This window comes from Lissotriton vulgaris, chromosome 12 (assembly GCF_964263255.1).
Source record: "Lissotriton vulgaris chromosome 12, aLisVul1.2, whole genome shotgun sequence".
Classification (NCBI taxonomy): domain Eukaryota; kingdom Metazoa; phylum Chordata; class Amphibia; order Caudata; family Salamandridae; genus Lissotriton; species Lissotriton vulgaris.
In genome coordinates this window covers 151545787-151569946 of record NC_141700.1, presented here as the reverse complement: position 1 = coordinate 151569946, position 24160 = coordinate 151545787, and the positions used below count along the sequence as shown (strand labels likewise).

General features: G+C 42.5%; 1 protein-coding gene across 4 annotated transcripts in view; it reads left to right on the top strand.

The window, feature by feature from the left end:
- Nucleotides 1–24160, top strand: part of MEF2D (myocyte enhancer factor 2D) — a 456242-nt gene that overhangs the window by 269468 nt on the left and 162614 nt on the right. For all 4 annotated transcript variants that reach the window (XM_086947641.1, XM_086947639.1, XM_086947640.1 and 1 more), the window contains exon 3: nt 19123–19350. In XM_086947641.1, the coding sequence (XP_086803767.1) occupies nt 19297–19350 (54 nt within the window). In that variant the 5' untranslated portion in view covers nt 19123–19296. The remainder of the gene's footprint in view (nt 1–19122; nt 19351–24160) is intronic.

Sequence of the window (24160 nt, the reverse complement as noted above, 5' to 3'; positions counted from 1 at the left end):
TTCAAAGACAGAGGCAATAACGTCTGTCAAATACTTGTTTATTATTTTAACTTAGAGAATGCTGCTTACTTTAATTGCAAACCAAGATGATATTGTAAAGTAAACAATTTAGCTGTCTTGCTGAGATACAGTAGATGTCATTTTGTCAAACGCGTAATAAAATGCAACTACCTGTAAATGAACAATACAAATATTTCAGCCTATATCAGCTGTTAAGAAAGCACAAGTAAAGCAGAATTTCTTCGTAATTCTGAAGTGTGATGAAAACAAAGTTCTTACTAGCATCAAAATAAATAGAGACATATTTCCACATAGTTATCGCTTGCGCGCTTTTTATCTGTAAGAAAGTGTTTGAGCAAATTTAGTGGCCATTTCAAAGGAAAACAAGTGTTGTCTGTAAATGAAACTGTTTTACCTCACACACACTTCAATCAATCAATCAATACTTAATACTTAATAGGTTTGCAAGAGTTCTCCAAAAATCATCACCAGCTACATACCCCCTTACCACTGCACTACTCAATACATTTCCTACTCTTGTTCTGTGTGACAGCTTGATTTTTCACAATCCCTGGGACTTCAGTGATGTAACATTCATGCAAACACCCCCACACTGAACATTTTGCAGCACCACTGGAACCTGTTGTTGTGAACGTACAGAAGGTGGAACGCTATAACACACACCGGAGGCGCTCGCCAGGACTAGATTTCCATATTTTCACAGTACTTTTGTAAATTGACTGCATAATCCATATGCTCTGTGCATTGCTGCGCTTCACTTCAGCCAGACATAGCGTCTCCCAGCTCTTTTGCCGCGGAGTTTTCCGTTTGCCTATTTTGCTCCTGAGGATAGAAAAGATGTGCAAAGCTCGCCGTTCGCTCATCGTTGTATTTCTGTGTGTTTGTCAGCCACCTGGAACTGGAAGTAAACTCGAGCCAGGCACGTGCAGCCGGAGCGCTAAATGCGCACGCGCTGTATTGTGAACTGGTGATCACGAGCCAGCGACGCCACGGAGTAGTGGACATAGAAGACGGAACGCCGTGAGGTTTGAACGTCGGAAGGCTTGGCCCATTGCCGAATCAACCCATCCATGAAGGCGGTAGTTGGGAGGGAGCGATTGTTCACATTACCATAAACACTACACAACTGCTCGATTAGCCCTTCCGTGTAGATGTGCCCTAGCCTCACAAAATGCAAAGGTTAATTATCATTGGCAGATGCAGAATATTAATAGTTGGAGAACTCAGTGCAAGATTAGTTTTTATTTTTGAACTGTTAGATGTGAGAGCATGACATGGTTACCGTATCGTATATAGTTTCCAGTAACACCAGTGCTACCTGGATTTGTAGGATTGTTTTGACTCCAACCCACCTGGAAGCCATACATGCCAACATTTCAGGAGAGCAAAGTGGGAGATTAAAAAAAAAAATCGGGAGAATGGGGCTTGGAATCGGGTAACTGGCATGTATGGGCTTTTGGAAGTGGCTGCTGCAGGATCGGACATTTCAAACGTAAATGCACGTTTTTTTCTTACCTTTCGGAAGCATGGAGCATAATGGCAGGCAGAGAGGGTGATGCAAGTGTTGGGTACTGGCCTGGCAGGTTGTTGGTAGTGCAGCACCCCCCAACCCCCTGTGGCAGCCCAGCCCGGGCTGAAACAGCCCCCCCCCCTATCCCCCCAAGTACTTCGCAGGTTTTTGAAAGACGATTCCCAAGTTAATGACGCTTTGTTGGTTTTTCACCCCTTCGAGAGCCCCTGCATCGCCACTCTTTGTTGGAAGTATTAGCACTTACACAATACCAAGCCCTGTCAGCTGGAACCCCAGACGAATCGGGTTTTTGCTTGTACGAATCGGGAGGCGGGAGACTAGCCTTCAAATCGGTAGTCTCACGCCTGAATCGGGAGGGTTGGCATGTCTGCTGGAAGCCCCCACATCTGAGATGCGCTGTTGCCACGGTAAATAAAGAGCAGGCGGGTACTGATCTGGACTCGGGCCCCTGTTAGACCAAGGGGTCATCCACGCATGCTAGTAGAGCACCTGCTTGTGAGAAAGAACAGGTGCACACAGAGCTCTGGGTTTGTTTCACCAACCTGGCAACCTTCAGCTATCGACGAGAGGCGGAGAGAAGCAGAACTCCCCTTACCAGTGTGGTTGAGAACAAAGAGTGTGGTATCACTGGATCATGCACGAGTGAGTGTCTCTTGTTGCTAGGAGATGTGCCCATTGATGGGAGAATCATGTATGCCAGAACTAGACCATGCCCATTTTGGGAATAATTCCATCCCTTGGGTATGATCACTGGAGGTCAACGCAGTGGCATTAGGGTGGTCATCCAGGCGGCTCCCTCTCTTATACGGAGAGTGAAGAAGGTATTGGATTTGTATGAGTGCCTGACGAAGGCATGTGCTGCGCAGGTGGTTGTCACAATCCATCAGGGAACAAGACCTTCCTGTATTGGAATAGCTCCTTTTGGTTGAAGTTCTCACTCTTGAATGTCAGCATTGGAACTCTGAGAATGATGGTGGCACTGCAGATGAACGTACAAAATAATAGCAAGTGATGCAATTGGTCGCGAGAACACTCCAGATGTCTCGCTTGATTGATTTCGTACCTCGGCTGAATGATTTTTGACTTCTTTTAAATGAAGATGACGTCCTTCCTTGGCTTCATTGATGTTACCATTTGATTAAGGCACACACATGTCCTTTCCCATTTCTTTCCTGCATCAGATGCAAAGGAGAGCGTAAAACCACTGAGCTTACAAGAGGTTGGACGGATGTAGTAAGGTATGTTGGGTTGGTCGATCATTAGTACATCCTGGAGATGCCTTCTAGGAGAATGAGTGAGGAAGAGGAGGGTGGAGTGGAGGAGGTAAACGTCACAGCATCAACGTATATGAGAGGCGTGTGGGTGGTTTTATCGTAGCACCCCTTTGAATTCATTTTAAAGTGCTTTTTGAAGCCCCAGGGTTCTGTGTACTACTAGTCTGATTATTAACTTTCCTGTCCACCTTAAACCATCTTGGGTTCTAAAATGAAAGATGCATAAAGAGCAATAAACAGCTTTAAAAATCTATTGGATTTTTGACAGCAGAACAGAAAGAAGCAGAGAGCCTAGCTTGTCTGTAGCGAGTATTAGGTAATACCATTCCCTCGTTAATATTTTGCACAAGTCAGCCTGATCTCGTGCAATTTTAAGAAATCTATCACAGAACTTTGTGAATAACAGCTTAGTATTGCTTCTGTATGAGCTGTTTAGCATCATAAACACTGGGTCTTTACTGAGAAAGGGTGGATTGGGCCTTCAAGCGAAATTGTCCCGCAGCAATGGCTGTCATTCCCATGTGTGCACTTCCCAGCGATGTGTGCTGATCCCGTAAAAACCAGTGCCAGTTTCTGAACAAGTCAAACAAAATGTGACCCAACCTCAATACTCGGTAGGCCCCACCAGAACATTGTGTTTGCTCCCCCTCAGATAATATGTGGCAGACTACCCCAACAACACGTGCCAGTTCCCTTCTCCCCTTTCCCAAGAATATGTGTAAGACCTGCTGTGGCAAGGAAGCCCTGCTGTGGTAAATCAGACCGCGGTGATACGCAAGACCTGCTGTGGTAAAAAAGACCTGCTGTGGTAAAAAAGAGCTGCTGTGGTAAGCAAGCCCTGCTGTGGTAAGCAAGCCCTGCTGTGGTAAGCAAGCCCTGCTTTGGTAAGCAAGCACTGCTGTGGTAAGCAAGACCTGTGGTGGCATAGGCTCCGTGCCCTAGGCTCCGTGCCCTTTCAGTCCTGTCTTCTCTGCAGGAGCCAGTTATTGTCAGTTTCCATGGAGATTTGTAAGTTATGCAGGTCAATTGAATCAAATATTTGACAATTGTTTTGTCCTGTTTCTGAGAGAGCCCCACTGCTTAGAACCAGCCCTGTGTCGTGTCAGTACTTAATTTGTAAAAAATAAATAAGTGCCACGGTGCTTATTAGGAGGCTACCGCAGCTTGCACCACCCATTGCCACTGCCAGCTTCCAATGACAGTACCAGTACAACTACTAACCATCACACTGGTACACGTGTGACAGTTCAGAGTATTCCAGCACCCTAACCCTATAAGAATGGCTTGGGCAGGATGTATTAGTTCTTTTCAATGTATATTGAAGTAGTAAATAACTGTTGTTCTGCTCATCTGTATATTACACCGACAGTGCCACCACGTGGCAGCTATCATTATTGCCGTTGTTGACAATTAAGTGCCTGTGCCAAGCACCAGAAACCACCTGCTTAAATTAAGCACTGGCTATGTCATTTGTCTAGGTTGACACACATAGTAATATTTTCATTTTACATTGTCATCCAGTGCAATGTGTATCTTTGTGCTTTTAAGTTTGTATTTTGGGTTCAGTTCCAGTCGGATCTGAAACAACAAGCAGGGGGCGCTTGATCTGTTTTTATTGACGTTCTATGTGTAAACAAGATGACCCCATGCATATTTCTTGCCTGTCCAACGGTCCACATGTTGACTTTTTATTTTACATTTGGTTGCAGTTGGAGCTATAGTGCTTCTGTGGTGATATGTATTGCAGTAGTTTCAGGGAATGCTGTCTTTGTCAAAGTGGAAAGAATGTCCATTCCACTGCATGCAGTGGGGATCCTGAATATGGAGTAAGGAATATAGTCGTACCTTGATTTTGTAGGCAAAATATCAAGGACAAAAATATCGACAGGTAACTGTATATATATATTTTCCATACCTTTTCCATGAAGGCTTTCTATAACTCCGCATAGATGTACTTTAAATATATATATATATATATATATATATATATATATATATATATATATATATATATATATATATATATATATATATATATATATATATATATATATATTCAGTGTACGTACAAGCACAGTTAATAATAATAGATCTGCACTTTGTGAATGAACCTACCTTTTCATATTTTGGTTACGATATTAAGGTATCACAATATACTCTTCTCGATGTTTCAGGCTGACAACCCTCATGACATTGAATGACTGCTTCTTGACAGCAAGGCTTAGTTATTCATGTTTGAAAGTGACTGAATCAGCACATAGAAAGAGGTAGACATTGTACCATGTTTTAACCCACTTTGCCTCGTAGAACTCCACAGCCCATGTGTGAGAGGGCACCTTTCATCTGTTTTCTGCTAGCATTCATGCAAAACATTCACCCTTACAGATACACACCGGAGGGCACCGGAAGAGACTGCAAACCCGGTGGACACCCAAACACTGCTTCTAGGAACTAGACTTACTAAGACGCACAGCTTGCATAGGATAATTAGTCATGTCTCTTGCTAGCAACTAGCCAAGTCATGCTCCATGCAAGCCACATGTCCAACTGGCCCCTTTCCTGCCACTCCTACCACTGAATCAACTCTCATTTTTTAGTAAAGACCTAAAGAGCAACCTGTCTCTATGCCTGGGTTGGATCAACGGGCATTTCCAAATGAATCCCAAATGAGAGGATTTTTTGAAGCTGTAGCCGGGAGCAAAGCAGAGAGTAGGGTGCGCATGTGGGTTTTTGAGAACTGAATCTTATCTCAGTCTCCGCTTACTAAGTACTCTTTGATGCAGTAGTGCCTACTGTTTCTATGACTACCTAAATGAGCTGCAACAATGTAAATTCAGATTGTCCTGGGATTTAAACACTAAATTATCTATACTTGGGGGCAGAACATAGGATGCAGTCATGCTTATTAGGGGAAACTTCCATTACAACGCAGTCATTACACCGCAACTGCCTTTACAGTGCATGCTATTGCAATGCAGGTCCCTACAAAGCATGCCATTACAGCGCATGCCATTACAATGCATGCCATTACAATGCATTATAAGGTAAGTAATAGATTTTTTTAGTATTAGGGTGGGTATGGGTTTTGGGGTACATGGGAATAGTAATTTTTACCCCTACACTATCTAACACTTAGTAATTGTTATCCCCACACTATCCAACACTTACCCTACTGTTGTACTTACTGGAGTGGGAACAGTAATGTTTACCCCTACACTATCCAACACTTAACCTACTGTTACACTCACTGGAGTGGGAACAGTAATTTTTACCCCTACACTATCCAACACACCCTACTGTTGCCATCAAAGTATTAAGCGTTGTAATGGTATGCGTTGTAATGGATGCCTTGTAATGGTATGCGTTGTAATGGTAGTTTAAAAAAAAATGCGTTGTAAAATCATGCAATTTAATGGTAGTTGTGATGTAAAGACTGCGTTGTAAAACCATGCGTTGTAATTGCATGCGTTGTAACATCATATATTCGCGTTTTAGTATCCATATGCCACAGTAGCCCCTTTAATGCCCTTCTTCCCTCCTGGGTGGTCGGCAGTGTGTGCAGGTGGCATCTTGATGTTGCCCACCCTTGGTGTAAAAGCGGCAACCCCTCCGATTTATGTAATTTTGAGATTAACACCGGGATGTGAGTATATGTTAATCAAAGCTAAAACCGCTCCTCAGCACAAGTTGACTGATCCAACTTATGACTGCCTACAGAACAAAAACTGAAATCTTGAAGTGACAGTAACATTTAAAGAGACGAACAACTAAGATGTCAGTTGTATTTCCCAAAAGGTCTCCGCTTCAAAGACTTGCTAAATAATGATTTTGCAGGCTAACATGCAAAGACGTTTTTGCGCACATTTTCAATAGTGGAAGTGCCTTTTTAAGTCTTCAAATACATGTACAGTGCGTGTGCCTCGTCCCAGTGCGATGCATGTGCTTTTCCATAAAGTATATATATGCATGTTGCTAATGGATCAACCTACAGCACAGAAAGTAACATTTCGGCTGGTGTCAGCTCCATGATTTCTGTGAAGGTCTTTCGCTCTGAATCTCATCTAGTGCTGCGGTATATGGATTCACGCATCAGCTCTGCCAGGGATGTGACTAAGAACCCCCCCCAGGACTGACTTGAAGCTTCTTGGAATAACCATGATTCACAGGAATGTTCATAGGTTAATTTACAGAAGTTAAAACATTACAGCCCAACTAAGGGTTAGAAGCAGATCTGAGTTGTGCTGAAATACATTTAAAATTGGCAATGTCCATTTAGAAATATTCAAAAATTGTCTTGTGGAACTGCTTCAGTGAGAGCCACCTCCTTGTCTGGAAATATTCGAGCTTCCCTAACTAGGCCAGCCTGTCTCCATCCTGCAGCTGTAATCTTTGTGGTAGCCCTCTTTAGTTTTCATTTCCACCCTCTGAGAATTGTCACTGTCTTCTGCTCTGTAGTCTTGCCCTGGGCGCAGGATGCTCCATTCATGTCACAAGCAATTACCCATAGTTAAAACCATCCCCAGGGAGCACTCATTAATTGCACCACCATCCCGTCTTGCTGAGAATTGTGTCCACTTTCCTACAGGTGCCATCATAGAAGAAGGGATTTAAAATCCATTCCGAAATACAGACACAGCGACCAAATCCACAATGTAATATCTATATGCATAATATCGACACGAGCCAGTAAAATCTCACAATTAAATAAGCACACATGTTTGAGATCCGCGTGTAAGCTGCAGGCCACAGGACTGCATCCTCATCGGGCCTATTCCATTTATCCTTGCAAAGATTTGAGGCACTTTTCAGCAGCCACATCTGTTATTTGTGTTACTACAATATCTCAAACTGCCATAACTTGGCTAATCCTCTGTTGTAATGTATTGTATTGTTACTTACTGGTCTGTAGCTTAGCTTAGAACCTGTGATCCTCAAACTGTCCTTATATCCTCCAGGTGAACAGTGTCACAAAGAACACCCACTACCATTCCATTCCCTGCCAGTGCTTTGAGGTAACGCGTGGTGACCTGCAGCCGCCACATTCACCCAAACAAGAGGAAATAAGACACATTTCGAGAATCCCTTCATAAAGGCTGAGAGTAGTCTTTACTCAAAGAAAAAAGCACCAGTAGGCATTGTTGGCTAGATGATCATTTATGGCCACACCTATGGGCTCAGAGGGTCTGATTGACCTTTTTAGGTCTCGTGTGACAGACAGCTCAAGCTGTCTGAGTGCGTAAAGACCTACAGTCAGCTTACAGAGACCGTAGATCCCGCCTAGTTCACCTCTAGTTGGCATTATTGTCACTCTCAAAGACTTGCTTTTTACTTCTTAGTTTGCATGTGCTTGCCTCCCTTTTCTTGTGTGTGTCCCTCCTCTGGAGCATGGTCTCATCCCTTGTGTCCTTTGAATGCTTACTATTGAAGCATAACTTTTTCCTTTTTTGTTAACCACGCCGCTAGAGTCTGTGTTTTCCAGTAGTTTCCATTGTGTTCAGCGTGTGCTTCTCCCCGCAGGTCTTCGCTGCTTTCTTGCCCATGTACGCCCTCTTCCACCATGCTGCTCTCTCTCGCTATGTCGTGTTCTCTGGCACTCTCCGTGTTGATGTTGCTTCTCCTCATCCATGCCTTTTGTGTTACATTTGCACCCTCAGCCTTTGCTTTGCTTCCCCTCACCAGTTCCTGTGTTGTTGCTTCAGCTCCCAATGTTGCTTGCACCTCCCACATCCACGTCCTCTGTTGCTTCCACCACACCTGCCTACCCTCGGTGTTGCTTTCCTCTACCCACTTTACAAATAAAAAATGGTATTTCTCTTCTTAAAAAATAATTATTTACTAATCCAACTCAAATATAAGGAAAAAATGAGAGCTCTCGTAATTTTGTAGGAGTGGTCGGTGTGCGTACAACATGACGCTGCCTTCAGCGTCAGTCTTTTTTTTCTCCTCTTATTGAACTAAGCTGCACAGCAATGGGTATGATGTACAGCATCGCTAGAAACCAGGGGCAAAGCTAATAGATCCCAAATGCCAGACCTAGTGGCTTTACCAGTGCTTACTATTGTTAACAGTGCTCTTCTCATTATAAAGACTTTTATTCATACATTTTTTTTTTCTTTCTTATAAAGCGCTAACAATCATCCAAGTAGGATATCACGGCGCTATGATTGCTAAAGTGCATGTAACGTTGGCATAGTTCAAGTTGGGTTAGTCTGGATGGGGAAGAGGAAAGTTTTTAGCTGTTTCCTAAATGCCAAGTGGCATTCAGTGAGTCGAAGGGCCGTAGGCAGTTCGTTCCACTTGGTTGCAGCAATGTGGGAGAAGGCTCGCTCACCCATCCTGGCTCTCTTTACCCGAAGGGTTCTTGCACGAGCCAAAAATTGAGAGTGGAGGTTCCTGGTGGGAACATGGAACTGAATCCTGTTTCTGAGGATGGGAGGGCCTGTCTTGTGCAGTGCTCTATGTGTTATACACATCATTTTAAAAGTTGCTCTTTGCTTCATTGGCAACCAATGGAGATCTCGCAGACAGCTCTTGGCTGAGTCATATTTCCTTTTCATGCAGATAGCTTTGGCCGCTGCGTTCTGCACCATTTGAAGCTTGGTGAAGAGGTACTCTGCCATGCCTACGAGCAGGGAGTTTCCATAGTCCAGTCTACTCATCAGGAGAGACTGGACCAGGATCTTTCTGCACTCTATTGGAATCCAGGGAAAGACTCTTTTAAGCATTTTTCATCAAGCAAGCCTGAGCTGGATGTGTAGGGCTTCATTTATTAATTTCACTATTTCCGGCCATCCTCATCCTGCACGTCTGCTGCTTCGAGAGGCAGGAGTCTGCTCTAGGTTACAGGCTGAGCGAAAGGGGCGTTGATCAAACTTCTTGCGCCGTGTGTCCTTTGAACCATACGCTGGAGTAGAAACATTGTGCCTCTAGGCAGAAGTGTATATTTTCCATCTTACTAGGGAACGGTGTTAAATGCCTGACTGAAGAGGGTCTCTTTGCGGGTTTCCTCTGAATTTGAAGGTATTGAAATCAGAGGAGGACGAGATCTATTATTATGGAAGCATTTAAATGTACTGCCTGTTGTGAGAATGGGGGTATATGGTTTGTTAATTGGTGTAAGCTTTTAGTGGTTTGCTCATCAATGTGAAACTTGGTGATCAGGGAATTGATTAGTATGAACATAGAGATCTGCTCGCTTTGATATCGATCGAATGCCCAAAGGATTGGTTTTATATGATCAGTTCCGTCCATCATGAGATTAGTTATGATGCCCTTATTCTGTTGTCATTTGTTTCATAAAACCGTCTATGAAGACAAAGACAATAATACACTTTCTTTACATTATGTATGCTAAATTGGTTTATTTTGTGAGGAGGTGGTGTAGCTTTAGGTTTGCCTCACTTTATTGCGGCATCAGTTCGGGGCCACGACCCTGAAGACGTTGGCGGCCAATTTCACACTGGGAGTGGCCTGTGCTCTTATTTCAGAGGTCTGGGGCTGTTGAATTGTGGATGGTTCAAGGTTGTCTTCCAAGTAGATACTGTGATTGTGAAGATCCAGATAATCACTTGTAGCTTTGTTTTTTTTGCTGAAGGAGTTAATTTGTTGCAGGGCAGAATGTGGTCGCCTTATAATTAGTGTTGGGGGCCTAGTGCATCACATTAAAGGCTTTTAGGCATCTGCCTGCTTTAAAAACACTTATTGTAGAGTGTTACTTTGCAATATATGGCAACAGTCAAGTTGCTTGATGCTTTGATAACAGCTGCATCGAAATGTAATTTTTTCATGTATAGTTTACATTTGGATTTGTTTGTATCACATTCAATATAAATGAATCGTTGCTAAGTGCATCTGTGTGTCTTTTGTGCCTCTCACAGGAAGCAGATAGTTCAGAGTGGTGTAGTGTACAGTTAAAGAGGAGATCAAAAGAGGAGATAGTAATCCTGTGGTACGTTTCGGGATCTAGAGAGAGGATGAAGAGTAGTTCTTTGAGGAGCCGCACACTGTCCCCTGAAGGACCTGGCGACAATGGAACATTTTCTGCATGTTTTGAAAGTGACAACGGTGACTTGGCTTCTGATCTAAAGTGTCAATTTGTTGCCGAACCTGAAAGCAATGGTCATTTGTGTGAATGATCGGTCATTATAGGTTACTTGCTCGTGTTAGTCGTTTTTAACTTCAATAAGAGAGTTTCTGCGCAAAACTGAAGGGTTAAGTCAATGAGTCTTTTGAACATATAGAAAAGGTTCTTAAACTAAATTCTATTTTTACTGACAACCTGTAGAATTTGAGAAGAATATGAGGTTCTCGGGCTAATCTTTCAGACCTCAGTGAGTGTGGCAGCAGAGTTTTGGACATATAGGAGGCCATGTTAGATGGTGGGGAGGTCAAAGAAGAACACGTGTGCTGTCGATTTCTGTGTTGCGCAAGCCTCCAATAACAGATGTTTGTGCTGAAGAAGCCAGAATTGGTGAACAAACTAGAAGATACTTCTGGGCTGTGTAGAAAGAAAAACACTCCTTTTGTATTGTGTTCTTTTGGGCGCGCTTGCATGTGTCGCCAATTGGATTTGGAAGATTTTTCCCTGGGTTGGCGGAAGTTGAACATATATCTGAAGCCTTAGAAGGTGTGCCTCAGTTTTAGTGCAGCAAACTCCATCCCATCCCGCACGCGAGCTCTTCTTTGGGACCCTCCAAACGACGGAAGGTTTTATGGGGGCCTCTGAGTTTCCTCAGTATAGCAGTGAAATGAGAGGTGGCGTACTTTGATGGACTCAAGGAGATCCGTGGTATCCAAAATATGTCAACTAGAGACAGTCTCCGTCCAGAAGTACAGGAAAGCTATGGACTTTATAAGAATTCTCGTTAAATTAATTTTATGCAAATTTCTTTGTGGTGTTCCTGAAATTCTGGCGTGGATCCGGATCTCCTGGTCCTTTGTTGTTTACCCCAACATAGATACGTCACACTCTATTTGTGACACACGAAGACTCATAATTTGTTTTGTTACTTCATCTTCAGGTCTTTTATAAAACATCTGCTGATTATTGCTCCAGGTTAAAATGACCCGAAATATATACAAATGACATACTGTCCCTAGTCGCTTGCAGTTTTATAGGTGTGGAGAATGTCCTTGCTTTATTTTCCAACTTAATGAGATGAAGGACGGCACTATTTGTACATTTGTTGTGAAAAGTGGAGCATCACCAAATTGACTCCCTTTCCTTTTTTGCCTGGAGGTGACTTTACTTCCTCTGCTACTGTTTTCCCAAGTCGCAAGACCTACATTTTTCAGTGGATGTTTACACGCCCGACTTTTGAGATTTCAGAAATCCGTTCTAGGTTGAGGAGAAGAAACGTTGTAGTATTATAAAGTTGTAGATGTAGTTGTTACTGTTTTCTACCCAGCTCTCAATGTTTCAACTAAGAAAAGATGAAAGTTTGAGGTTGTCATTGAGGTTAGTCACAGATCGTGGTAGAGTGGCTTAAAACTCGTCGGAGACCTCACGGGCTATGTCACCTTGTTAGCCTGAACAAATCTCCCTAGTGACCTCAAATAGTAATAGACATTTTCCCGTTTAAGACCCAACATGATTCAGCTAACATGATACAAACCTTTTTATTCAGAAGTTGTAGAGTGATACCAAGTGCAATATAACTTAAAATATTCTCGTTATCGGTAGAAGTAATGTCGAAATTTGCAATCATCTCTGCGGTTTGATGTTCATAAGATAGATAGGCTTTAGTAGCCTGTAGGTAATTACAAGGAAAGATTTTTCATCTTGGGCCTTATTACATTTCAAGGAAATGGAAGGAAGATTTTGTGGAAGGTAAGCTTTTTCCTCTTTCTAGATTTCCTTTTCGGTTTCACCTCATCAATTTGTTTCAGAAATTTTAATGAAGATGCTGTCATTATTCTTTTTTTCTAATTTCATTTGAGTTGAGACACTCCTAGCTATACACTTTTAACACAAAAGTCGAATTTTTGGGTAGTCACCTATGTCTTATTCTAATATTCGAATTAGTACTTGAGTTAAAGTTTTACTACAGCTATTAGAATGTTAGATGTGCTTGGATTCGTTTTGTAGGTTTCGCCTACCAGACAGTGCAAGCTGTTTCGTAGCAAAAGACCTTTTGTGAGCTTAACAAAAACGTTGTTTTCTATGCCCGCCATTGTTTACCCTTTGTGTTGGCTTTATTATGACTTTTATTTAAGTACGTCTTATTCAATGCTTTCTGTGATTGTTCCTCCCATGAGGATAGACTCTTTACCATTCAATGGGTGTCTTGTATTCTTTACATCTCACTTTCGGGGACCTGCTTTTTATCTTTATGGTTAATTACTAAATGAGGTTGCATGTTTTCCTTCTCTCTCGCTTGTTTGCTCGCCCCACCTGCCAAAAACCCACTCCTGCTACCTCACTGCTCCGCAGTCTTTTTTTTTCTTTTAAGATATATTGTGTAAAAGTGCTTTTGCAATTCCATGCAGAACTGATAGTTTTTTTAAAAGAAAAAAAAAACACCTGGGTCATTTTGTAAGCGCGTCCAATCGTTATCATGCATGCTCGTGACTACAAAATGAGGGGCCAGCAGCCACTTCTTTTTGCTTTGTTGTGTAGTCTTTTGACTAATTCCGCACAGTTCTGTGAAAAAAATGCTTTTTGCCGACTCTGCAAAGCATCGACAAACCACACTGGCAAAGCCAGTAGGTCCAAAAGTTAAGATCTATTGGCTTTGGGAATAGCTGTTTAGATCTCGCCTGCTGTTAGCTTATAGTGGCCTTGGAACTTTCCCATTGGTTCCCATTGGTTGGCTCCATTATCACTCTCATTTATTGCTTCTTATTCGTTAGCATCTGTGGGCTTTCCTTCCTTGTTTTGGGCTTGCCACTCAGTTGGAGAATGGACGCAATACTGTGCCCTTACACTGCTTGCTTTTTCAGGCACTATTTCTTTCTTTTTGTTTAAGCACTCTGTGAGAGTGCATGTTGTCTCCAGGTGTCCCCATACTGTGCTTTTCTTTCCCTCGCTGCACTGCTGTCTCTCGCCTGTGTGCATCTCTCCCGCCTCCCCTTTGTGATGCGCTTGCCCCTGTGTACTCCAGTCTCCCACTTTGCTTTTTTGGCCCCTCCCAGCTCCAAATACGTTCTCTTTCGCTCCCTCCACAATGCTGTCCTTATCACACATTTTGTCCCCCATGCACACCTCGCATTGCTACAATGTACCCTCCTGCGCTCCCTGTGTTGCTTCCGGCACAATGTTTTGCTTTAGTCACCACCCGCACGAGTGTTGCATTTAGCGTCCCCTCCCGTCTTGTTTCGGCAACTTCATGCCTGTTTTGATTTCCGCAAACGTTTTTCAAATAAAAACATTTTTTTTTCATTTTAATTGCTTTTTAATTGCTGAGCCAAGTTTGACCAATAGTTCATTTTATAGGCACGTGCATGCTTGGTATGCACTCCTCAGTATGATACAGTTGTTTTTATGTTTAATGTAGCCATGTTGCACTGCATTGGAGTTGTTATACAGCATAATTAAAAATCATTGATAAACCCAATAGGTTGAAAAGGGAGAGGTCGTTTTGCTTTGGCAATGGCAGTTTTGCATGTTGAGGCTGCTCATGTGCAGAGATGACTCTCTGTTGTGTCTGTGGTGGGCACTTACTTGTACACCTTTGTTACACATGTTGCTCGGCGTTTTATATGAAAATTACCATAGGGGAGTGATTTTGCTAGAAACGTGGTATAACCTACATATGGAATTCATTTTAGGTGAATGGATCTACTTAAATGTGCTTGAAAATAAGGGAGGCAATATAATTTTTTAGAGTGGGGGGGAGGGTTAAAATATTGCCGCTCCTGTTGGAAGTGTAATGCAAAAGAAAGGGCATGCTTGAATATTAGGGGAGGAAGATTTTATTTTTTATAAATGTGAGTTTTTGCTTTTTTCCGTTGATATTTACAACAAGGGGTGGTGAGGGACAGAGTCTCTGAATTAAGCAGAAAGCTCTCACCCAGTCAAGAGATCCGGGCTAGATCCAACACCGTTTTTTAGCTCACTGCACCATCCCAGTTTCAGAACCTGGCTGTATGCAAATTAGTCTGTTCCTGTCCCAGTGCATGATGGGAACAGGGCAAACCAAACTACACAAGCCAATTCTTACACTGGGAAGGAAACAAGCTCCCGGGGACCGGTTTCTGGCATTACAGCCGTCTTCGGCCCGGTTTGCTTGAATCCTGATGGTGCAATGAGCAAGGGACTCATGTCTGAGTATACCCTTCCACCCCCTTTTCTGAATAATTTTTGTCCACCATAAGCGTGGAAGGGTATACTCAGATGTGAGTCCCTAGCTCATTGCACCATCAGGATTCAAGCAAGCCGGGCCGAAGACGGCTGAAATGCCAGAAACCGGTCCCCGGTAATTTGTTTCCTTCCCAGTATAAGAATTGGCTTGGTAGTTTGGTCTGTCCTGTTCCCATGATGCACTGGGCCAGGGTCAGACTAATTTGCATATAGCCAAGTTCTGAGCTGGGATGGTGCAGTGAGCTGAAAAATGGTGATGGATCAAGCCCTGATCTTTGGACTGGGTAAGAGTGGTCTGCTTAATTCAGACACTCTGTTCATCACCACCCCCTTTTCTGAATAATTTTTCAGTTGATGGCATTTGTTTTTGTGGACGTCAATATAGATATCATTTTTCAAACAGCATTGAGACTATTTACACTGCAAATAATCCACAATCAGTAATGGCAGTATCCCAAAACGTTTTGCTAAGTTTGCTAAGTATCCCAAAACGCACACAGCTTGTCTGGCACTGTTAAAAACATCAAACATGAATCACTATTAAACAAGGTTTTAATTAAAAATCGAGGCAGCAAAGCTTTCAAGTGGCCAAAGTTCCATGTGTGATATAAGAACTCTCCATCCAATCTCAACCTTCGCCTCTTTAAATATTGTGATCCTGCGCGTATCACTTAAATCTCTTTGCACTTTAGGACCTTAACTGAAAATGTAGAGGCAGGGTAACCACCCATAACAGCGTTTACTGGCCAGTATATTTTGTTATACTGTAATGAATTCTCGGTTATTGGAATAAAACCTGTAAATGCCATTACATTATCATCAATTCATCTGGGGCATTGTGAGTGGTTATCAAATGAGGAATTACATGTTTAGGTCGAGGTGCAGAAAGCCTACTGGTCTCAGGAATTAGGTTTTAAAGTCTGCGGATTTCATTTTAAACTGCCCCCCCCCCCCCTCTTCCGAATCCCACATGTCTGGTTATTTTTTTGTGTAAATACCTCAAATACATGTATGCAGAGAGTGACATTCAAGCAATATTTAGGTTGTATTTTATTGTTTTACTGGGAAGGCTGCTGACCGCCTTTCTCCTCTCCTGCATGGGTGGTTGGCGCCCATTTCCTGCCGTCTACCTTGTATTTTGAAGGTCTTAGCATCAGTGGCTTGAAGGGGTGTGTGGGGGATACTTCATGGACCTTCACCTGGCCCAACACATCTATCTGCTTGCCTGTTTCTTCATTAAAGGTTTCTTAAACATGAGTGGGGGAACGAGGTCAACACCTTTGGCTACCCACCCTCAGAAAAGTAAGGACTTCTAGAAGGAAGAACCCTCTAAATGCATTGTGGCCTCATTTAATACAGATGTAAACAAAGCCACGAAGGGGGAGGAGAGGTATGCGTAGCTTGGTGTAGCATCAGCTGCCCTTTTAATAATAATCGTTTTAACAATTATATTGATAAAATAAACTTATTAGCCTTGGTCCTGAGCTGGATGCTGGCGTCATCACAGTGTCGGAGGCAGTTCAGTTTTTTTTTGTTTCCGGCAGAGGTCCTCCAATTCTGTGTTTCTGGGCTCACTGGGAACATGCAGAAAGGTAGTGGTGGCCTCAAAAATCTCTCTGGAGTAAGTCCAGTGGGTAACATCTGCTCCTCTCTGGAGTAAGTCCAGTTGGTAAACTCTTCTCCTCTCTGGAGTAAGTCCAGTTGGTAAACTCTGTTCCTCTCTGGAGTAAGTCCAGTTGGTAACATCTGCTCCTCTCTGGAGTAAGTCCAGGTGGTAACATTACTCCACCCTGTAATGCTCACGTGGCAGGTTTGGGGTGTGTGTACGATGCGTGAGAAGATACTCTTCAGATGAGCCCTCGTCACATGCTTATTCGTGTTCTGCAGTGCCTCTACTGGAACCATAAAGAGGAGATCTTGTTATCCATGAGGCCTGTGAGACAACTCATGAAAATCATTTACAAACCAAGCGCTGTAGGTTCATTCTTTATAGGGCTCAGCTTGGTACTCCTGTATAGCAGTAGATAAAAGAGCTTGGAACCTAATAAAAACTCCACGCTTTCGCCTATGTTCCCTGCTACTGTATAACTTCTAGTTTCAGGAATTCTTTGTCGAAGTGTTCCCTTTGAAAGTGGTCCATGGAAGCTTTGAAAGGTTTGCACCTCATTGTCACAGTGGAATAGGAGCATGGACAACCCTCCAGAACCAGGGGATCTTTCAAGTTTAAGGCATATGACTCGTCGCAGCCAGGGCGGTGGTCCTGTCTGCTTACCGCTGGACCCTCACCAGAGGAGGGGAGGGTCTGGCGCTTTAAAGGGCTCGACTCCTGCTACAAAAACGAATTGATATTTGAATCAATAAGCATGACTGATCAGCGGCATTGATGATGCTGCTAAAGTTACTTCACAGCTTTCGGAGAGAAATACAGGCATTCTCATTCCCGGAGTACTTCCTTTTCTGTATACAAGAGGAAAGCCATAGCAGTGTGGAGTTTGGTGTCAATGGGTCACTAACCCAGAGGTCTCACTGGCTGTTGTGTTATTACCAGAGCCCTTTATTCATTATATTTTGTGCTGTCAAAGGAGCTACGCCAGAGTACAAATTCTATTGGTAGGATTAACACTGTGAAATCATCACTATTCCCATTTGTATTCAGTTATTCAGATTGTGTTGGAAGAGATATATTTTTACATTTTTAATGTTGGAATTATTTTAAACTTTACGTCATAGCCCCATGAACGATTCGGACATTTTCTATTATAGTTCTATGGACTATTAGTATTTTGTGAATATTTATGTTGCTCTTCAAGTCAGAAAGAATAAAAGTTGTACATTTCTTGTATTATGTGCTGTTGGTTATGTATCCTTTGTGGCGCAAAGGCAAATTATGTATTTGAATAAAACAGCACTATGACATATGCTTTTGATTGTTGCAATATTTCTGTGAATATCCTTTTACAGTTAATTGCTACTATTTGTCATTGAATTCAAGAAATAGATGCTCTGAAGTAATCGTGTTCAAACGATGCTAGTAATTAGCCGTGTGTCGCCGTGATTTGTGTAGCTGTATCGGTCGACCCCAAGAATCCTGATGTGGGGGCTGAGAGTGGAGGGCGGGAGCAGGAGACGAGGTATTTTACATTTGAGGGGTATCCTGGGGGATGGGATTACTGAGTACACATTTTTTCTCGAATAAAATGGTCTTGAGCGTGAAAGTCAACCAGGTACACTTTATCAGGGGTCTCCTCCTCTGCTGATCATAGGAGGCAGTTAAGCTGTGGTAGAGAGGGGGTGTGTAGAGTGACCCACAAATACCATAACATTGTGGAACTGTCGCCATCCACAACTTGATGTTTCCCACCTTGAGATGTTGCGTGTTTACGTGACTTCTCAGGCTGTGCTCTAGCCCAGGACACTTGTTCATCCTTCTATTGAAAGTCATTCTCATTATGATTTTAGAGCTGTTTCCAGTTCCATGCACATCCATCTATCCACCATTTGGAGATACTGTTCAAGTTTTTAAGGAGTTTTTGTTTTGATAGGGGTTCAAAGAAATTAGGATAGTTCAGTAGGTTGGACGCCTCGTGCTGTCAAGCACCACTCTTTTTTACAAAGGGCAAATCCGTTGCCCCTCTAAGAGTCAGTTTGATCAGAAGTTTGGTTTGCTTTTAGAGTTTAAATGTGAAACTAGCGGACAGGAAATGGTCCAAATGGAACATGTATAGGGGTGAGATTTGTATATCGCCTGTGGTGGAATTGGAATTGTGAAGGTATAGGGATGGGGAGCAAAATGTGTAATATGTATGTTTAATTGAACTTGATTCCTGATACGACGCTAAATGTAACTTGCATTGTGACTTGTATGAGTAACAGTGAATTTGTCTGTCATTCTTTCAAATAAAAAGATTTAAATTTAAAAAAATGTGAAACTAGCAACATCTGTTAAAGAGAAAAGGCTTTTTTTTATACAACATATCTGTTTCTTATTTCCTCAGCATTAAACACATCAGGAGCAGCTGGACATAGCAAGAGACCAGAGAATACCATGAACTGAGGAAGAAGTATCCAGCAGTGCAAAAAAAAAAAGAATTTATGAACGCATTTTAAAAAAAAGCCTGAAAATACGTGTCCACAAAGTTGTCGCCTGGCGGTGAGGATTTCCAGTGAAGATGGGGAGAAAAAAGATCCAGATACAGCGGATCACAGATGAGCGGAACCGACAGGTCAGAAATCCCAGCCCGCGTGGCTGATTTGCTATTCGATTGAGCTCCATGTTACACGCCGTGTTGTTGCTTTATCGGGCTCAGTGCTGCATCATCTTGCCATTTCCATAGTGATTTAGTCCTTCAGAACCTAATTCTGTATTGAAAGAAGTCCAATAGAAATTGTATCTGCAGCCTTTGAGGTTGAAGTAGATTTGAAACGTTCAGCTTTTTTCAGTAATGCAGCTAAAGTGTGTGCACAGTGTGCCTTGAATAAAGAGGAGTTGGGCTGTGCTCTCAAACCTCTCCTTCTCATGGAAGCAATTCATCTATTCACTTGTCCTCGTGATCCGCTTCTGTGAAGGCAGGGGTGCAGAATGCTTTGTGTCGCTGTTCTTACTTCCACCCATGCCATAGTCAACTCATCTAACCTCAACAGTCTTGTATGCATCAGTCTTCACCTAACTAACCCCTTATCTGCGAAACACCTCTGGTTCATCCACCAGTATTTTCAAACAATTAACCTAATTTCTCAGTTGACTTGTCACTGTTCCGTCAAAAATCTTTCAGGGTATCCCGACACGTCCACAACATGTGGCATCATCAGGTTGCCATCTTCTTCTTCTACCAGTATCAGGCCCCTCACACTGCTACCGTTACCCCTTTTCCTCCTCCCAAATATATTTCTGTGTGATTCAGACTGCAACTTTCCACCCCTTGAATGGCCTTTGTCAAGTGCTTTTCTTGCTCCCATACCAGATTTCACTCCATCTTTGAAAATGGGTCTTATTGTCCGACGTTGGTGCGCATATAATATCATGGATTAATGCTGCTGTTCTTAGCATTTTGACTTCTGAGGACGCCGCCTCTTGACTACCTCACTACTGGCCACCTGGGACCCCTAAGCCACTTATATGTTGTGAACCTCAAAACAATACACAGAAATACGGAAACAAATATAGATTATTAAATATTTTTAATAATCTGTTATGGAAAAAACATTTTTATTCCAATCGCAGTGTTGGAGCTTTTCAAAATTTGATTCATTTCCAAAAGGTGAGGAGGCATTCTAAATGCTGTACATAGCTTTCTCTGTCATGCTCCTAAGGTGTGTTCTCTTACTGTGCCCGCAATACACCTACAAATATAGCTAAACAAACCAACTTTTTAGCCTCCAATTTTAAATGTCTCAACTTTCAGAGCATTCTCAAAAATGTAATTTAACATTTGGCTTTTTATGTATGCTTGCTTTATTAATCGTCCAATAACATTTAATTATGTAAACAGTTGAACACTGCTTGTGGTCCACATATCATAGGTTAAGAACCACTGGATGAATGAATATCCTCAAGCAAATTGACAGAAGAAACATAGCCACATTAGCAGCATTCACAATAAATATAGAGAAAGTCCAGCCTTCAAAAATTAGATAACTGCATGGTAGCTGTTCAACACTCGTCCATCATCCCCTTTGGTTTTGCTAAGTTCGCCCTAAGTTGGCAGAGTATGCCCAGACGTGGGTCCCTTGCTCACTTTGCCACTAGATTTAAGATTGTCTGGCTTATGAGGGTTATGAACACGAAACTGGTCCCAGGATGCTTGTTTCCGGTCCAGGGAAGACATGGCTTGGCAGTTCGGGCTGGACTGTTCCCATGAGACACAGGGTCAGACTGATTTGCATATGGCCATGTCTGAACTGGGGTGGCGGAGTGAGCTAAAGAATGATAATGGATTAAACCCAGATCAGTTGACTGGGGATGAGTGCTTGCAATGTTCAACACTCCGTCCATCATCCCCTTTGGTTTTGCTGAGCTTTTTTAGCCTTACTTTAAAACTATAAAAGACACAAGATGAGGAACTTGAAGATCGTGATTGTAAGTACTGTAGTATTCTTTTATACCAAATACTCCTTTCAATCTTGCCGAGACCTCTTAAAAAGTTGAAAAGCTAAATAAATGATGCAATTTTCCTGTAGCAATACCTTTTTCAGAGGCACTTCTTAATATAGGCATATTTCTAACATTATATAATCGATCTCAAACGCCAAATGTAGAGATTTATATATTACCAAAATTCTAACTCATACAGCAATAATCTACAATACTTTCATTTTAACGGCCATCTTCACATTGTTAATCTAATATTTGCAAGAAGATTATTCTAAATGTGAAGAGGGATTTCTGGGGAAAGAAACTCACTAGAGACCCATAAACAAGAAATCATGATACAAAAGAGAAGAAACATATATGAACTAATAATGTCTGACATATTGTGTTACAAAATAACAGGTTACCCAAACAAATCATCAGAGCTCTCCAAAATGTCCTCACATTTTCCTTTTTGACATTTCCTTAGGAATGCAATCTCTTGTATCTCGTGGTTTGTGTCATACATACATCTGTCCACTCAGGGCCGGACTGGGAACCAAAACCGGCCCTGGCAAAGTGCTCGGCCGGCCCCCTCCCCCGTGGGGGGTTGGGGGTGCCGCCGAGCTCTTTGCCAGGGCTGGTTTTATGCCGATTTTGCAGCTAAGCTGCAAAAACGACCCTGTAACAAAAAAGGCCCCAAACCGGCCCCCACCCGTGCGGCGCACCGGGGTATTGCCCGGTGCCCGCTACGACCAGTCTGGCCCTGTGTCCACTCTACAAACTTAGGTGAGGGCCTAGATTTTAGTCTTCGAAATTTCAACCCGTAACCTACTGCATAAGCTAACTGGTACAGCCATAAACGTTGACCTTACCACAGAGGGTTTGTGAGTCTTCTAGGTTTTCACATTCAACTTTTTTATGTTAATTTTATCCAATTCTTATTCAAATTATTTGTGCAACCTGAAAGCGATTATTTGCCAGGAATCAAGAACAGCTGTTTAAAAGTTTGTGTCTTTATTGACCCGCGTTAACTGTTGCACAGAGGGGTGTGTGTGTGTTATCGCTAAATCTCATCAATTACATTTACCTTCACTGTCTTGTTGTCAATTTTCACCTCATGCTCACAGAATCTTAATCCATATTAAATGTATGTATCATTCCATTTATTTAAGTGACTGAAACATACCTGTAGTCAACAATGTACATTTTTGCCCGAGATCATTTAAGGGCGATTCCTTCAACATAGGGCAATTCTGTACATTTCTTGATTCATCAATTTTCCACTGGCACCTTTTGGCATCTCTGCTGCAATTACTTCTTACAAACAACCATACGACGCTGATTTGATTTTATACATCTACAGTGTGTGAGAAGCTTGAGTGGTGTCCAAGCACCAACTCTTCCTAAGTTACCCACCAGCAGATACAAATAAAATCCGATATGCGTTTTTAAAGTCAAGTGTTACGCTTCTGTTTCCGAGCCCAGTCAAAGGAGTGTCTTCAACTTCTTCCTGAATGTTAACAAACTCTATTCCCCACATAATCCCAGTAGAATATCATTCCTCAAAGATGACTCCATAATGGATATATCGAGTTGGCCCTTCTGTTTTTTTTTTTTTTTTTTTGGGAGCAATCAGCAGTACATTGCTGTCTGCTCCGGTGTGACCTTCAGTCTCCCCACCCTCCCAATTCTTTCAATATAAATGTAAACAATGCATTTTACAGTTAACCATTTTACTATTAGCCAGTTACGCATTTACTGCACATTTCTACAGCAGATGGATTATTTCATAGAACTGCTATATCGGCTTAATGGAGGCACTGGCAAAGTGCTTTTATGGCACAAATCTTATAACGAGGCTTTTGTATAGTCTTTTACTGCAAATGCTGGTGAAAATGATTTATAAGAGATGGAACTCTCCAAGAGAACTATCATGGTGGCTCTGTGCCGGATCTCACTCCCAGATCTGTGCCAGATCTCACTCCCAGCTCTGTGCCGGATCTCACTCCCAGCTCTGTGCCGGATCTCACTCCCAGCTCTGTGCGGGATCTCACTCCCAGCTCTGTGCCGGATCTCACTCCCAGCTCTGTGCCGGATCCCACTTCCAACTCTGTGCCAGATCCCACTTCCAGCTCTGTGCCAGATCCCACTTCCAGCTCTGTGCCAGATCCCACTTCCAGGTCTGTGCCGGATCCCACACTGGGCTTTTTGAATTCTGTAACTTGGGTGAGACCATCAAGAATCAGAGCATTCCGCTCCTGATGAAGAAGGTCTGATGAAACTCCCATTTCCAACTACGCTGCGCTACCAGGGATATTTTAAGGCATGGCATGTCCAAAGGAAGTTGGCGGTTGCTTAGCACCCCCACCTGACTTAGGATCCCCTGAAACATTGAGGATAAGGCACATGATGGGAGAAGATAAATTAGGAGAAGAGTCACAGATTTAAGTTTATGGAATAGAGAAAATTATCGGAGCTGCCAGAATGGTAAAGATTCACTGCTGCAGCAAGAATGCTGGGTGTGAAGGGGGATGTGTTTCCGATTTCGATTTTCCAGAAATGGATGCTACAATTTCAAGTTCTATTAGCACTTACCTTACATTAATAGTATGCACTATTCCACTAAACATCCACCAAGTCACCCCTAGCAGTCTTCCCTGCAGTCAGAACAGCCTTTTTAGATGGTGAATTCCTCCAAAAAATAGTATTGTTGAAATACAACACAGGACTAGATCTAAGAAGGCATTGCTTTATCCATGCTTGTTTAAATTTCCTTTGATGAATTTGTGGCTAGTGAATGCCGGATGGCTTGAGTTTTCTGCTCTTTTGTGCCCCTTTTCTTAAAGTTCAATAGCAGTTCAATATGTTTTGATATCATGAAGGCTGAAAATTGTTACAAATTCAATCTTCTTCTAAACAGGGAATTACAGAACATGTATTTCCCGAAGCCCCAAAACTCCTTA